Here is a 17,781-nt window from a genome sequence, read left to right as displayed (position 1 = left end):
CAAGGGTCGGGGGTGCCCCTGTCGCAGGGTTTCTGTTCTCACACAGAACTGTGGACAGAGGATTGGAACCTCGGCGAATTAGGGTGTCCCAAAACTCACGTTAGTAATCAAAAACTCCTTAGCAAGCTAGGTACAGTGTCACATTGGATATAACAAACTCTCAATGTTTAGACAATCCAGAATATGAACTTATAGTACCTCAGGATACGTGGAACTCATGAACAGTCGGTCGTTATAGATTTCTTAGAAACCAGAACATGGAGTTAAGAAGAACAGATGTGTATTTGAAATGTTTATTTACTAATGCCGTCTTCTCAGGCGTAGTACCTTAGATAATAAAAGTACACATATTATCAGTAGCAAAATTACCAGCATAGTTACTAGTACATAAAAAGTGAATGGTGATAGTATGTTAACATGCTGTAAATGAATAAGAGTTAGCAACACTTATAAGCAGCCGCGGGCCGTGGAGGGAGTTACGGTGAGGCAGGGAGGCGGGGAGCGGGAGAAGCAGGGTGGAGAATACAAGTACACATATTATCAGTAGCAAAATTACCAGCATAGTTACTAGTACATAAAAAGCGAATGGTGACAGTATGTTAACATGCTGTAAATGAATAAGAGTTAGCAACACTTATAAGCAGCCGCGGGCCGTGGAGGGAGTTACGGTGGGGCAGGGAGGTGGGGAGGGGGAGGGGCAAGGTAGAGAGGGCTCCACCCTGCTTCTCCCCCTCCCCGCCTCCCTGCCCCATCGTAACTCCCTCCACGGCCCGCGGCTGCTTATATCTCACCCTCCCTAATACACATATTATATTATTTGCTAAGAAGGTCTCTTTGTGTTGGTTTAGGGCGTGCCTATACTTTAGTGTCTTAGATTTGAAGGAATCACATCAGCATACACCAGCTCTCTCTTCATGTGAACCGCATCAACTGTTGTGTATGTGTGTTCGGCAAAGCAATATAAAACCCGCCTCATGCCCAGAATTGGCAGAAGTTGCACTTATGTTATGAGTATGAAGTCGTGGAGATCAGACCTCATAACAATTCTGTATCGTGTTGTTCTTGAAACTTTAGCACTCGCTGTACAGATATAGTTTAACAAGTAAAGCAGATAGTAGACCAATAACATATTATTCTCATGTAAACCACGATGAACTACTAGGTGGAAAGCTAAAGCAACAACTAAGTGTCGTGTGCAGAAGTTGCAAAAAAGGAAAAATGGCGTTTAAACCGGTAATGAGCCCATGCTAACTTAACACGGTGTAAAGATATCCAGGACCTAGATGACACCTCCTCATGATCCGGAAACGAACTGAATAAGATAATAGAAGTGCCATCTCATGAGAGCAGATTGCAAGTTTATATGTGGACGGTCCGCAAGGTAAAGCATTAAAAACTAGGAAAATTTAATGCTAAAGAAAAATAAAACAGCCAAGTACTTTATCGAGTCTTAAGCCAATAGGCAAGGTAAATAATAAAAACTTGACAAATAAGTCAATGAATTGTCAATGAAATGCTAGTACTCAGCATATCAAACATGAAAAAGGTCTATGACATAACTGTGTATGCAAAATAAGCTGCAACAGCCTCCAATAGGAAGTCACCGTCTTCATCCGAAAACAGTTCAGCCATCCAATTTAAAAGCGGAAAAGAACATACGTGCTCTCCCAGCACCGGATCCTCTATCACCATCAGAGGACAGCTCGGTGGGTTTTCAAGAAAGCTCTGTTCCAAGAAAGACTGTGCTGCCGCCAGTAAATTCCAGGGACCAAGTAGTCCATGCATCAATGCCACAGCCATAATCCTTTCGCCAGGACAAACCAACTCGTGAGTAATGATAGGAGTCATCAGCTGATTAAAGTCGACGTCAGGAGAAACCGGTCCGCAGAGACACAAATCAATGGCCCAATCGAAATCACAGGTCAGGCAGTGAAATACAGGCTGGACACAGGTGAAGTAGGAGAACCGAAAAGATAATCCATATGCCGTGCTTAATATCGCCAACGGCATTGTGCCATAATATTCTAGCATGCGATTGCGGAACAGTGTCAGCAGCTGCAGGGTCGGAGGTTGCATAGGAGGGACATCCATATTTAAAAATGTAAAAAGCACAAGAGCGTCCGCTGGTAATGCAAGTAAAAATGCCAATCTACGAACCAGAGTGCAGAAAATACAATGAAAGGAAGCAGGGATGACTCCAAAGATTTTCTCAAATGAAGTCACGAGACCACTGGTAACAACTTTAAAAAAGTGTGCCAGGGACTCTGTGGAGGATGCGTTAAAGATAGTCGGAAACATGTTGCTGAAATTGAAAGGCAAATCTTAATTGAAAAGGGTGTGCACCTCTGTATGGGTGTTCGCTATGTGAAGTACGAAAGTTTCACGGGCCGAACTCAAGGCCACCTCTCTCTGAGACAAAAGAGCTCTTATTCTTGCCATGCCGTTGAAACGTGTCCCAAGGTTGGTATTTGTGGCCAGATTGAAAACTCCCTATGTTCATGTGTGGGAGGAAATAGAACATTTCTGCAGCAAATAACCCGTTCACTTACTGTTACGATAAAAGGAATACTTTTAATTAACTCAGAACAATCTTCATTATTGAGCATCAAATAACTACCATTTTCCAACAACTTGAACGTGGGGATGATAGCAGGAACTGGCGTGCCTTGCAACACGCAAGCCATATTTGGTCGGTGTTTGTTGCATGAACCGTGTAACTGTATGTGCCTACACATTAGTGAATGATCTGGCGTCTCAGTGCATTCCTCTCCATTCAGATAAACTTCTTGATCATCTTTGAAACATCTGTATGTGTATGGAAGCGACCAGACCTCATGAAGAAAAGCACTACCTAAAGGTTCATAACGACCTATTGGTATATATTTCATACAATTTGAAAACTTATATAAAGCAAAAGGCAGCGTTATTAAACCGTGGATAAGGCATGTTGCCAAAAAACCCGCAATCCTCTGCTGATGATGTCACTGAGCATGTCATGAATGATGTAATATGTGACATCATCAGCAGTGGATTACGGGTAATGGTATCTCTAGTTTACTCCCTTATAGCTGTGTTTCTTTTAACATAAGTGTCTGTTTCCTTCCCTTATACTTACTGTTTTTGGTTCGCTTCCGGTTCGCGTACCAGCGAGCGAACTAGGAAGCGAACTAAGAGAAATAGAGGTTGGCACAATTCCAAATATTGTACCAATTTTTTAATAACGGGGAGGTAGTTCTGAAAAGAACTTTTTATTTTATTTTTCTGAAAATTTTTTTACTGTTTTTGAATTTTTCGGAACAGTTTTATATTTTTTGGGGTTTTTCTTGGAGGGGGCAATGAAAACGATTCATTGTAAAGGGCTCAACAGGAGCAACAAAACAAAAAAAAGAAGTATTTATTATTTTGGGCGTTTCGGACAAACTTGCATATGATAGTCAATAGCTCTGTTGATCAGAGTGATGCTTTTTTCTCCGTAGGAAATGAATCCATCGCAAAATGCGCAGATGTGTTTTACATCACCAAATCTCATTTGTATATTTGGCACCATCTCCCTGCCCTCTGGTCCCGTTACTTCCGGTACAACAGATCTTCTGGCCATAATAGGGAGATTATCTAGGTCGTTCCGAAACTGTGCAGCACTGTAGTTGTTAGGATGCCACCTAGTCATATGGCGATGCATTGTGTAGTTTCCGAAACTGTATTTTTTGTCGGTCCCTCTGGACAGTCTATCTTGACATATAAGGCAAGTTACGTATCTTGCATTTACTTTTTTCTGACCTTTGGGAATTTTAAAAAATTGCCAAATGAAGTTTTCTTTCCGGTGAGACGTCCTGGGCTGCTCAGGCAAAAACTGCCTCTCTTCGTGCTCGTCCTCCTGTTCCTCTTCTTCTTCTTCTTGTTGAATTAGAACTTGAGCAGGTGGTCCACTCTTCCTTGGATGTGGTGGAGGTGGTGGGGAAGCACCAGCTGAAGCTACTAAAGAAGCCATTGCTCAGTGATCACAAAGGGTCTTTCTCTCACAATGATGAAAGTCAGAGTGAGGAAAGAAGGAGGGATTTTCATCATTTGGGAAAAACAAGAGTTCTCAACCAATCAAAAGTGTTCATTTTAGATTATATGACCTAGTCTTACATCATTAGGAAACCAAAAGTGAAATGAACCAATGAAAAGTGTTATTACCAAGTCACATGACTTGCTGTGTTTACGTTAAGCGCTTTGCAGGGCCTCCCGGTTTGCTTCCAGAAACCTGCGCTTTGCGACTCGCTTCGCGTACCAGTTCGCTAACGTAGCACGTCATATGACGTATCACGCGACAACGTGAAACGTCATGCGGACGGGAGGCGTCACGATGTTGTTTTCTAACGCGGCACTTGCGGTAAAGAAACGTTTACCGGCTCGCGGTCTATTTCGCGGCATCAAGGTCAGCTAACGGGAAGCTTCCCGATTCGCGAAGCGGGAACGAAGAAAAAAAAATATTTAAAAAAAAAATTATTCATAAACATATAAAATATATTTTTGGATTTAAAGAAGAATACATTTTACAGCTACAGATATTAGCTGTTAAAAAACCAATGAAATTCACAGAAAAAACCATAGGTTATAGACCATATATAGTTAGGAATTAGCATTTACAAAACCTTGAAAATTCACTGAAAAAACCATAGGTTATAGACCATATATAGTTAGGAATTAGCATTTAGAAAACCTTATTTTACTCACACAAAACCATTGAAATTCCATATATAGTTAGTTGCACTAACTATATATCGCGCACCCGCAATCCACTGCTGATGATGTCACATATTACATCATTCATGACATGGTCAGTGACATCACTGATGACATCACTGATGACATCTCAAATGACATCACTGATGACATCACTGATGACGTCTCATTTGGCATCATTCTTGTGCTAATACGATAAACTTCTTCAGACTCTAATATAACCTTAGATACACTCAGTGTATACAGACACTCACACACTGCCACTCATCCATGGAGTTACTCACACACCCAGTCAGTCATGCAAAGAAACAATCTCACCTCCATTTCTTCAACTATACAGTTATACACACCTTACTTATTGAAACATATACTAACACATATTTACTCTCTTATACAATCCCTGATACAAGTTCACAATGATCGATACAACCACTCACTCAGTGGCTCTCATGCACAGTTATTTATATATGCCAACTCTCACATGTACTGTGTTTTACATATGTACTTACTATGACATGTAGCATTGAGATATCCATTCACTCATCAATACACTCATGCACACAGTCAACTGCCCATGTAGCTGTTTCCACATGCACTCTTGAACTCATACACCTAGTGAATAAACTGCTCACACATCTATGCACAGAGTCACACACCTTCCAGCCACCCCCACACAAACTCAATCTCCCATAGAAATACTTGGGCAACCAATTAATAACACATATAGCCTCTCGTATAGCTAATGATCAACACATGCAGCAGTTTACATCACAACAGACATAATGATGCACAAATTAAGACAGTTTAGTCACTAACCCGTGCATTCAGTAAGACGCATTTAATCACTCACTCATACAGTCAATCACGCACCTACTAAAACCTTCATTCAGACACTTATACATCCACTCATTCTTCAATATGTAAAACATATTTAAACTTTACAGAAACACATAATCACTGGATGTTGTCATCAGTGATGTCATCAGTGATGTCACTGACCATGTCATGAATGATGTAATATGTGACATCATCAGCAGTGGATTGCGGGTGCGCGATATATAGTTAGTGCAACTAACTATATATGGAATTTCAATGGTTTTGTGTGAGTAAAATAAGGTTTTCTAAATGCTAATTCCTAACTATATATGGTCTATAACCTATGGTTTTTTCAGTGAATATATATATATATCCAACCTGTAAGAGTGGGGAGAAAAAATGAAGTAAGAATTGAGCCACCAGAAATAATGCGCAGTGGCTAAAAAGTATGGGCATGTTATGTAAAACACAAAGTCTAGGCACTATCTCTGTATGTTATTGCCCTCAGTACTTGCTTCTGTAAATATCACAAAACTCAAAATACAGATATGAATATAAATTGTGTTAAATATTCTGATCTCTTCATCACACACACACACACACACATGCACACACACACATGACATTCACATTTTACCACTTAGTATTGTGAACAGTAAAGATTTATTTTCCAGATCCTTCTCAATCACTCTCTGCCTCTCGTGGCCTCTCCTCTTCTCGCTAATTCTTTCTCTCCCTTTCTCTCTCTTCTTCTGCCCTCTCTATTGTTCATGTTTATTCTTGTTCACCCTCCATCTTTTTCTTTCCCTCTTTCTCTCTCTTCTTTGCTCCACTTGTCTCTTTCTCTCCCTCACACTCTCTCTCTCACTATCTCTTCTCTCCATCTCCCTCACTTTTTCTATTTCACCCTCTCTCTTCTCTCATGCTCGCTCTGCTTCTCTTTCTATTCTCTCCCTGTTTCACACTACTGTTTTTTCTCTCTTGATCTGTCACGAATTCTCTTTCTTTTTCTCCCACTTTCTTTCTCTCTCTCCCTGCACATGTTTTATCTTTCAATCCCTATTTCCTTAACTTGTTCTCTATCTTGTCTCTTTCTGTCTCTTGGTCTTTTTATCGTCCTCCATTTCTCTTGTTCTCACTCCCTCTCCTGTGTTCTTGATTCCCTTTATTCTTCCCTCTCTTGGTCCCTGTTCCCCTCTATCTCTATCTTATTCCATATCAATCTCTCTATATTACCTGTTCTCTCACCGTCTCTATCTTTTTCTCACCCCAGCTTCTCTTATCCTCTCTCTTTCTTTGTTCTCTCCCCACTTTCTATCATTCCTTTTCTTTCTTTCTTGGTCTCACCCTCTTTTTTCTCCTGCATACTCTTGTTCTCTCTTTCTCCCTCTCTCTACCTCTTGCTCTATCTTTCTCTTTCTCTTTCTCTGTCTCTTCCATTTTCTCTCTCTCTCACCCTCCTCCCTGCCCCCCTGTGATTGGGTGAGATTGATATGAGGGCACTGTGCTGGAAGTTGCACTTAATATATACATTTATGGTTTGAAATATAGTAAATGTTTCATTTCTCTCTGTTTCTTTGCAGATGATACAGATGTCGTTCGCCTCGCTAATGCTGCGGATCCTTGTGCTGGGGTTGTGCTGGTTACTATAGATAACATAGAAGGAACAATTTGTGACTCATCTTGGGATATGAACGATGCCGCAGTGGTCTGCAGGCAGCTGGGGTGTGGAGCGCCAATCTCAGCGCCTGGAGGGTCTGTCTTTGGAATCGTCCGAAACACGAGTCCTAGAATATCCAATGTGGGCTGCAGAGGAGATGAGTCCAGCGTCTTAAAGTGTTCCTATAGCTACAGACCACCAGTATCTTGTGTTAAAAAAAGGGATGCGTCCGTACAGTGCACAGGTAAGAATCGCTTCAGATCCCACAAAGTAATTCTGACAAATCAGACATTTAGTAAAAATGTGGGTGGAAACCTATTGGAGTAAATTGTACACTCTTGGTTTTTGACATTTGTGTTTCTTGGGTGTGTTCTACACAAACTCTTCATTCTCCCCCACTTCACGAATTCCAACCAGGAGGAAAGTTATTCAGTTGGCAATAAAAATCTGTCTCTGCCGGTTATTGTCCATCCATTTTGGTATGTAACGTTTACAACGCAACTTTTACAACGCACTACCATTACAACGAAACTTTTACAACGCAAAAACTATTACAACGCATACATTTACAACGCATGTTTTTACAACGCATATACTTTTACAACGCATACCATTACAACGTAAGTATTAGTAAGTATATAATTATATTTAAAATGTTATATGTTTGGTATTTTGGGTAAAGGGTATTTTTAGGGTTCAGGGTCAGTTTTGGGTTTTTGGGTAAAGGGGTATTTTTAGGGTTCAGGGTCAGTTTTGGGTTTTTGGGTAAAGGGATATTTTTAGGGTTCAGGGTCAGTTTTGGGTTTTTGGGTAAAGGGGTATTTTTAGGGTTCAGGGTCAGTTTTGGGTTTTTGGGTAAAGGGGTATTTTTAGGGTTCAGGGTCAGTTTTGGGTTTTTGGGTAAAGGGGTATTTTTAGGGTTTAGGGTCAGTTTTGGGTTTAGGGTCAGTTTTGGGTTTTTGGGTAAAGGGGTGTTTTTAGGGTTCAGGGTCAGTTTTGGGTTTTTGGGTAAAGGGGGTATTTTTAGGGTTCAGGGTCAGTTTTGGGTTTTTGGGTAAAGGGGTATTTTTAGGGTTCAGGGTCAGTTTTGGGTTTTTGGGTAAAGGGGTATTTTTAGGGTTCAGGGTCAGTTTTGGGTTTTTGGGTAAAGGGGTATTTTTAGGGTTTAGGGTCAGTTTTGGGTTTTTGGGTAAAGGGGTATTTTTAGGGTTTAGGGTCAGTTTTGGGTTTTTGGGTAAATGGGTATTTTTAGGGTTCAGGATCAGTTTTGGGTTTTTGGGTAAAGGGGTATTTTTAGGGTTCAGGGTCAGTTTTGGGTTTTTGGGTAAAGGGGTATTTTTAGGGTTCAGGGTCAGTTTTGGGTTTTTGGGTAAAGGGGTGTTTTTAGGGTTCAGGGTCAGTTTTGGGTTTTTGGGTAAAGGGGTATTTTTAGGGTTCAGGGTCAGTTTGGGGTTTTTGGGTAAAGGGGTAAATTTAGGGTTTAGGGTCAGTTTTGGGTTTTTGGGTAAAGGGGTATTTTTAGGGTTCAGTGTCAGTTTTAGGTTTTTGGGTAAAAGGGTATTTTTAGGTTTCAGGGTCAGTTTTGGGTTTTTGGGTAAAGGGGTATTTTTAGGGTTCAGGGTCAATTTTGTGTTTTTGGGTAAAGGGGTATTTTTAGGGTTCAGGGTCAGTTTTGGGTTTTTGGGGTACAGAGGTAGAGGGTAATTTTTTTTTAAAATAAATTAATTAAATGAAATTAAATTAAATTATATTAATTTTACTTATATTACATTAAAAAAATAATTATATACTTACCAATACTTACGTTGTAATGGTATGCATTGTAAAAGTATATGCGTTGTAAAAAATTGCGTTGTAAATGTATGCGTTGTAATAGTTTTTGCGTTGTAAAAAATTCGTTGTAAAGGTAGGCGTTGTAAAAGTATGCGTTATAACGTCATACATCCTTCCATTTTGTGCCCTCTTGAAACATGTTTGTTTTCCTTCTAAAAACTGGTTTGTAATATCTTTAACAATAGTGGGCATACACTATAGATTCAAAAAGTGTAGTTTATATTCAAATATTTGCATTTTTGACCCCCAGACTCAGGTCCTGCAAAAAATGGCCATCTCTATGGCATTGATGAAGGAGTTACATCAACCCTAAGGGATCTAGGTCAGAATGTTGAAATAATTCCACCTCCTTTTCCTCTTCCTCCATTTGTGTCCAGTCATATCTATATGATATATAGCCCTTCATTAATGCTTGATCATCTTTTCAAATGCTACCTCTCTTCAAGTAATTATTCTGGAATTATTCTGGAATTTAACTTCGATATTTCATCTAACAGTGAAATCTGGATTATCAACTCTACAGCAGACCTTTTCAAAGGTCTTACACTGGAGAACTACCCAATAGGAAATATTCTCAAGGAGTCATTGCCGAGTTAACGGCACTTCACCGCTGCCAAAGTTGAGATAAATGTATCACCCCATTCACAAGATGATGCTAACAGCCCATAGCACCAGTTTACCCGAAATAGCAGCCGCAAAAAACATCGCCACAGACGACCCCGGCAACTATTGCTAATGAGATGCAGAGTAAGCATTCTCATGCCAAAAGCTGCAACAACACTACTCTGCAACATTCTCAACGACCAGCCAGATCGGCGATATGACCACAAAACATGTGATAAGGCGCGTTAGCAGCATGAAACTAACACCTACTCTGACCTGGTGCAAAGTTGGACTACAGCCTGCACCACAAAAGGGAGACCAGCCCACAGCCACACCTGAAAAACAACAGACGCCATGGAGCCACTGAACATGCGGACCGAACACCCAAGAGGGCAACAACACCCACCCTCACCACCCCCAGGATCCCACCGGACACCCACCACCCCCCTCGGACCAACACTGAGGCAGCGCTGACAAACACAGCGACCCCAGAAAATGCACCAACCTCACAGACCCAACACCAGAGAATGTCATTGCCCAGTACAGGCTCAAAGGGACAACCCACCTCCGCATCCTGACCACCATTGGCCATCGGCTGACGGTACCAAAACAGCAGACAACCAACATCCCACGTCAGACAAAGCTGCTGGCCGATGCACCTGTTGGCCTCTGGTTCCCTCCAACAAATAACTGCCCAAGGCGGAGTCACACAGCCATGCGAATCCAAGTCCCTCACAATATATATGGATGACACCATAAGCATGGTACCCCAGTACCAATACTTCCCCCACACTGCGCCGGAACAGCCAGATACCAAGCAAGGCGTGTACACCACAGCTGGATTCTCACACTGTTCAGGTGGCAATTGACTGCACACATGTCCCACTTGTGCCCCATGGCAACACTGTACACAATAAGCGCAACTGAAAGCACACGTATCCCACCAATGTGCAAACAGTAGTGACCCACCGGGGAATCTCCCCCAACGTCGCCGCCAACCACCCAGGCAGTGTGCATGATGCATACACCTCCGACAGTCCATCATCAACTTGCACTACCAGGATAACACCCACGGGAATGCACTGCTTGTTGGCCAAATACCAAATGCACACACCACACACCTCAACTCCACAATCGTGCAACTCACAACACAGGAAATGCATATGTTATAAGCTCACATACAACATGCACACCCACAACAGCACAACTCACTGTGGGAATGTGGCCCAGCCATGTACATTCGCAATTAACGGCATGGCACCTCAGCCACACAACAGCAGAATGTCGGAAGAGTTGGGGACCAGGCATGTGCGAAGCTACAGCCATCGCGGCCTCAGCGAGCAAGCAGCGCAGTACTCCTTTCTCGTTTACGTACTCTACCGGCTTACAAAGCGGACTAGTAGGTCCCACATTTGGAACTGAGTCTTGAGTGATGACACCATGGCAGAGGACGATGTTTATCGCTGACTTGAAATCAGTATAGTCCCTTCAATGTGGTGCCACCAAGCCCGTGCATAGAATCAAAACTGCACGTGCATCTGGGCCCCCGCGGACTACTGCCCACGGCCTACGCTGCGCTCGAGTAGGTTACCGAATTAGAACTGGAAATTGATTATTCAAAGGCAGAGTACATATCATTGCATAAGGAGAGGCGTAAAAGGATGATGCATTGCAGTGAGGAGGGAAAAAGGATCATCGTTATGGAGGTGATCAAACACTACCGGCAACTGCCGTTGTGTCACTAACTCTGTGCATCGCGAGCCTACGACGCGTGGCTGTGGCCACTGCTGACCACTGCGTCTGGCCTACACTACATGAATGCCATATGTCTGTGGCCCTGTACTGTCCGCAGCCTCCAGCCACAAATGCGGTCCTCCAGGGCTCACACATCAAATCAAGTCCAGACTAGCCCAGACGTGGCATCACTGCAAGAGGCACACGCCACAATCGCCAGGACCACCGCCAACTGCCATCTGCCAGAGATGAAATGGTGGTACTGGCAGACTGACGGAGTTGCTCACACCTGTCGTGGATGCCATCATCTGCCTGATCCCCTGCTCAGCACCCCAGGTGCCACTGACTCAGTGCACCACAACCCATGGACCGTTGCTGATTGAGTTTTGAGCTGTGGAGAGGTTGAACGGCAATGTCACCTCAGGCAGTGTGGGAGATATGGGAATTTGATGATGAAGAAGATGCAAGTCTAACACACCCCACTGCATCAGCACTAGGGATCTCGCAAATGGACACACTCCTTGTTATTTTCATCACATGTGCGCGCTTAGCTCTAGTGCCCAAACCTCAGTGAATTGCAACTCATGGACCCTTCTGTTTGCATGTTGGGTGCCCTCTGTCCAAACTGAATGTGAAAAATAGAGTAGATTTTCGTGAAAAAGAATGTCTTCATAATATTAATAATCTAACAAGGAGAACAATAGATATAACTTGTTGATGTTTTAAGTGAAAATAGCTCCAAAAATCACTAAGTCTATGGCCAAAGTAGACCAGAAGCTGTGCACACTTTTGGGCAAAGCAAGATGGATACCGAGGGCGTTTACAACAAAAGGGACATCCCGGTTAAGAGTTAAATATTTGGATTTAGGGTCTATGTTAGAGTTTGACAGATGGATATCCCATCTGCTTAATTACAAGTAGTATTGGATATAAATCTGGTTAAATTAGGCACGTGGTATATCGGTCAAATTTGTGATGAAGTAACTTATCTACTAAGATCTAAATGAGGCTCTCAGTTTCCAAAATGGAATTAGAATCTTGCATTAGGCTGTGTCTGGAAAGATGCAATTTAATAGCTTAGATTTTTCCTTCTGGATAAGGCAGTATGCTGTGTCTGGTGAGGGCCATAGGACTCAAAAACCTTTTTGTTGAGGGCCCACTGACAGGATTTGCTGCTGCCGAAAAGCTTAAAGTGGGAGGAATCTGTTTCTTTAGGCCAGCAAGTTCGCACTTTTGCTGGATCGACTCTGATGGTTGGTGACAGTCCTCCAGCAGCTTGGAGTCAGAATTTTTTCTAAACATACAACTTTTTCTTCAACTCTTTACTAAAGGGTACCATGTTTCACTGGAGGTCTTTTAGGGCATTTCAGTAAAGGTGATAAACTAGGTGCAGTGCTGACCAAGTTGAGAATGCCACTTGCTGACCCAGTTGAGAATGGCTAACTGGACAGTCAGGAAAATGTGGTCCTTCAGCTTGTTGTGTTCTTATAGGATACCTGCTGTTAGAAACAGGATTAGCGGTAGTCCTCCAAAGATGCTTCAAAATACGGAGTGTATGCAGTTTTGTATAACTCCAAGTACCGTCTGAAAGGTGCTTAGAAGTCCATAACCTAGGGTCCTAAATAGGTGGACAATGCCAGTCGTATCAGACATGTTAAAGATACAATTTACCATTTCTACGAAATAGAAAGGGCAGTTTGTATTGATAAGTGCCTGTATCTCAGCTGAAGACCATGCGATCTCGAGATCAAAAGTCTCTCGAGCGGAGGTTATGGGCATAGAGTTTTGTAAAAGCATTGCTTTCATTCTGCCTAGAGTATCAAACTTAATTAAAGAAACATTCAGTGAAGGCCAAAATGGCGCCTCCCTGAATGTATGTGGAAACAAAACTTGCACACAACAAGTAACCCTGGAGGTTATCAGATATGTGATGTCCGGGAGCATTCCGCAGCAGCCTTGACTGTTCAGCATCAAGTAACTCCCATTTGAAAGTAGCTCAAATGCTGGAGTAATCACGGCAGCTGGGTCACCCCTCAGATGACAGGACAAGTTCGCCATGGAACCATTACAAGCCCAGTGCAGTAGAATGTCTTGACATATGAGCGATCCACTTAAAGCGCTCCCACAATTTGTACCACTGAGAAACACTTCTCAATCCCCACTCCGGCATCAAAATCTGTATGGTAATTCTCAAGATTCAATAATGTATTCCTTACCAATTTTTTCATATTTGCAAGCCTGCTTTTGTTCAAGGCAACACTAAAGCTGAAAAGTAGTGACCGGTAGATTTATGTGGCCATGGATTAGCCAGTCTTTGTGGAGTGATTCTGCCACTGTGATCTGTAATGTATCCAGTTTTTCGATATACAGCATTGTATATTTAGCTCCCCTTTGTAACATTTCTATCTGTTTATCTGGTAGATTATATTCAGAAAACAGAGACGTACTGATAATGAATTGCCAAGTCACATAGCCTGCACGCAAAGATTGCAGCATCCAGCTTAATAACATAAAAGAACTTAACTGAGATTTCCCGTGTTGTAATATGGCCCAATCTTGTTGTAGTGTGTTGCAGAAGATACAATGTTGCCTAAGGAATATATCCTGGAGGTCAGTGTTGTTAACCCATTGTCTACCACTGCTAGAGATTTCTCTAAATTAATACAGTCTATTTCCTGTATTCTCTCTGTGGCCTATAGTTGGGATATTTTCCATATTTTCCAAATTTCATTGTAGGCAGCATAAATGTCAGCATATATGAAACGTTTTTGCCGTGGTTTCCTGAGACCTAGTAAAAAGTACCTAAGATCCATGTCCTGTGTGAGTAAGGATGAGAGATGTTTCACCTCTGTGAGTGTTGAGGTTTCTAGCCAATTAAGGCACAATTTCCCAACACTGTATGACATCACTACCCCTGAATGTTGTCTCTGTGCATAACGTGGATCTGGCCTATGGATACTAAACCCTTTGGTTCTACCAATGAATCATCCCTGCAGCGTTGGACAATGTTCACACTGATGGTATGTGAACACATTTCTAGGATTAGCAGATTTATGCAACAAATTATGAAAAAAATGCTGATAGCACTACATTGATTCATAATCTGCTGATCTCTCCAATGTTTCGCTATTAGAAAATGTAGCAGATTTTTCTTACTCAGACAACATGTTATTTACAGTTTCAGAATCCCAATCATCGGGAAATGTACTTGAGGTAATGATATCATTCAATGATATTTTGAATAAATGTGGATTTTTAAAAATTTCTGTCAGGCTAAATATATCAAAATCAACCTTGTCCCAAACTATACCATCCGGTACAGGAACTGCTGTGATGTTCACTGATGACAGGTATCTTTGTTCTAGATGAGATGATTGATGGGGTTTTAAAATTATATTCACCTTTGAGGCTGCAGAGCTTTGCCAAATGTATTGTCCATTAATAGGCATGTTGAAAACTATTACTAAGCCTAACCAGAAAGAAAGAAAAGTACCCAAGTAATTATCCATAGTTCTACCCACAGTGATACCAGGTATGTTCCTTTAAGAAACTTCAGAAAGTCTTTAGCTTGCTGCTTGCGTGGTTTTTGGGCTGGAATCGTTTCAGGTTACACTTGGATCCAAAGAAAACGTATCAAAATTTATGAAGCAGCCAGAAGCAGTTCGATCAATTGTCGAAATTGCATCAGGATTTGTTGAAATCTTTCTTTGCTCTTGTCGAGGCATATTGACGTAGACGTCTGTATTTGGTCAAATAGCAACTTGTGCGTTATTTAGAGTTTCATTTATTAGTCGAACTTCAGCTTCAAGAGGAACGAGTTCTATAGTATTGTTGCGTAGTCCATCATTCCGTATAGGTGACTTATCGAACGTGATGAGTCTTTCAGTTTGAACTTCTTGGATTGTAGCTAGAGGAGGGTGTCTGCTACTTTGGGGACCATGTGGCCTACTGCTTAGTATCGGCCACATAGTGTGGTTTGATTAGGTCAATTGAGACAAATCTTTTCTCTTTTTCTCCATCAAGAGGCGGTAGAAGTACAATTCTTATTCCTTCAATGGCTAGGATTGGCATGTTATTGAGAGTCCACTGGACTCCACAAAGATCTTTTACCAAACTTTCACCTGTGCTTATAACTCTAGATGTTAAAGATAGCTCTAAGTCTCGTTTTTTTCTCCCCGCTACTGATTTTCCCTCAGGATGGTACAGAGATGAGTACCGCAATGCTACACCCAAACTTCCCAATGTCTCCTTGTAAGCCAGAAAGCTAAATGCAGGGACTGGTCAGAATGTAATGTGCTAATTGCGTATGTCCGTATGAAGACTCGCAAATCTTTTATAACAGTTTGGGCGTCAGCCGATCGCTGGGGCCACATCAATAGGAACCTCGAGCAGGAATTCACTGTGACCCCGATATTTATTTTAGCCCCATCTCTTATTAAGGGCGGCAGTGGTCCAGGTAAACACATGCTAGTGGTTTGTCAACTATTAACAACAGTGTCTGTGCAAGACGTGTTATGGTAGAACCTTTCATCTGCTGACAGATGTCGCATTTCAAGACGTAGTCTTTAGTCTACTTTGTTAAACCAGGCCACGAACAGTGTTGTTTCAACAATGAAACTGTTGCTGTAACTCCTGCATGTGCAGAACTAATCCCTTCGTGTGCTGCTAGTATTAAACCTAACCTATGATCTATATTTGTAATTACTCTATCCCGCACTCCAGGAATCTGAGGAAATGGAATGTTATAAGCATCTAACTTGTAGGAGTTCTTGAGTGGAAATCTTTTTGCTACTGCATCGCTGTTTTTGCTTGAAGCAATAACAGCCACCATAATCTCACCATCTATTCTCCTTTTAGAACGAGTGATTGCAGCTACGGAAGCCGTACGTACAGCCCCTTTCACGACTTCATCAGCCAATGAATTCCCTTCAATGTGAACGTCATCACGCTGATGACTCAGCGTATGTATCATGTGAGTCATTGGTAGTTCGGATTTCAACTCCACTAACTGATTTCATAGCATTTTTATACTTAATTGTGCCACCTTTTGCGTCTATGAGCCCATTGAACCCAGTAATGTAAGTATTCATTATATGACTGTACACAGTAAAAGGAATTGCACACAATAGTTGTAGGGAATTCTCGATCCATATTTACAAGCGCCAGTAACACTGCTTTGAACTCTGCCAACTGTGCCATGCAGTCTCCTAGAGATTGTCTTTTAGTGCAACTCGGATGGAAATTTCCATCCCGCATGCGACCCTTAACGATAGCACATGCCTCGCTGTATTGTTGCTTACTCCCTATGGGTGGTTGAGCAGATCAGTCAGTGTAAATAATATATTCATACTGATCCAGAGGCATTATTTCATTAGGTAGAGGAGATTTTTGTTTATATTACAGGAATGCTTGTGTCTTTAAATTTGGGTCAAAAAGAGAAAAACTCCCTCGTGACCAAAGTTATTTATACACAGGACTTAATTACAGTAACCAAATGTGAGCGCCTAGGCTAATGTGTGAACCCACTAAGGAAATATTACCAACATACCTAAAAGATAAACAATTTTTATTTTCATTTCATTTTGTAAAATACTTTTTCATAACTTATACAGATCCATAAATATTGTTACAAATATCAAATTTCAACATAATTAAATCTGAAATCAACATAAATAAAGAACACAATACAAATAATCAAATCATAAAGACCCGGGAAGAGACAACCGAAAGCATCACAACAACTCAATTAGACTTGACTCACACATATCCAGACACATATTCACATTCATAATATATCTGGGGAACATAATTATAGACTGACAAAGTAACCGGGATGACCAAAGACAGAAACTGGACAATGGCAGGATGTCATAGTGGCCGTGGTCGACGCGTTTTAGTGGCTGCACGCTGATAGAATGCCACCTTCATCAGGACCTGCCAGATATTCAGCCCCAAAACAAGGGGGGCAAGAAGTCACTCTACCCGGGAAGGATAAAATCACACACCTAAAAGATCAAGATATTAGTGTTAAAGCCAAGGAACCCACATCAGATAATTTAAGGCAAAAATCAAAACACATGGGAAAGCACTATTCAGTTGCTTTGACGTTATACATCTGAAATACACAAACTTACTAAACAAATACACACCAACAACCAGATGGGCCCTACCTACTCAGGGTCCTCATGTAACACACAAAAACAACACACAAATAGTGCACAAACCATCACCAACATGTATGTGCAACAAACAGGTTGTGAAAACATGCCTATATATTCACAAGGATATACTTACACCAACAATAAGTATATGCACTTTCCTAATAGGTACCGAAATAAGTTGTTTGACAATAAATACCAGGTTTTGCAAAGCCGTCCTCTACTCACTATGAACACCAATATTAGCAT

At 41.6% G+C, this 17,781-nt stretch overlaps 1 protein-coding gene across 3 annotated transcripts in view; it reads left to right on the top strand.

The window, feature by feature from the left end:
* LOC144824365 (CD5 antigen-like) overlaps positions 1-17,781 on the top strand; it is a 1,020,628-nt gene that overhangs the window by 430,082 nt on the left and 572,765 nt on the right. For all 3 annotated transcript variants that reach the window (XM_078683477.1, XM_078683476.1, XM_078683475.1), the window contains exon 3: positions 7,128-7,448. In XM_078683477.1, coding sequence (XP_078539603.1) covers positions 7,128-7,448 — 321 coding nt within the window. The remainder of the gene's footprint in view (positions 1-7,127; positions 7,449-17,781) is intronic.

Source organism: Lissotriton helveticus, chromosome 3_1 (genome assembly GCF_964261635.1).
Source record: "Lissotriton helveticus chromosome 3_1, aLisHel1.1, whole genome shotgun sequence".
Lineage (NCBI taxonomy): Eukaryota > Metazoa > Chordata > Amphibia > Caudata > Salamandridae > Lissotriton > Lissotriton helveticus.
Note: the sequence above shows the minus strand (reverse complement) of the source record. Positions and strands in the feature narration are given on the sequence as shown.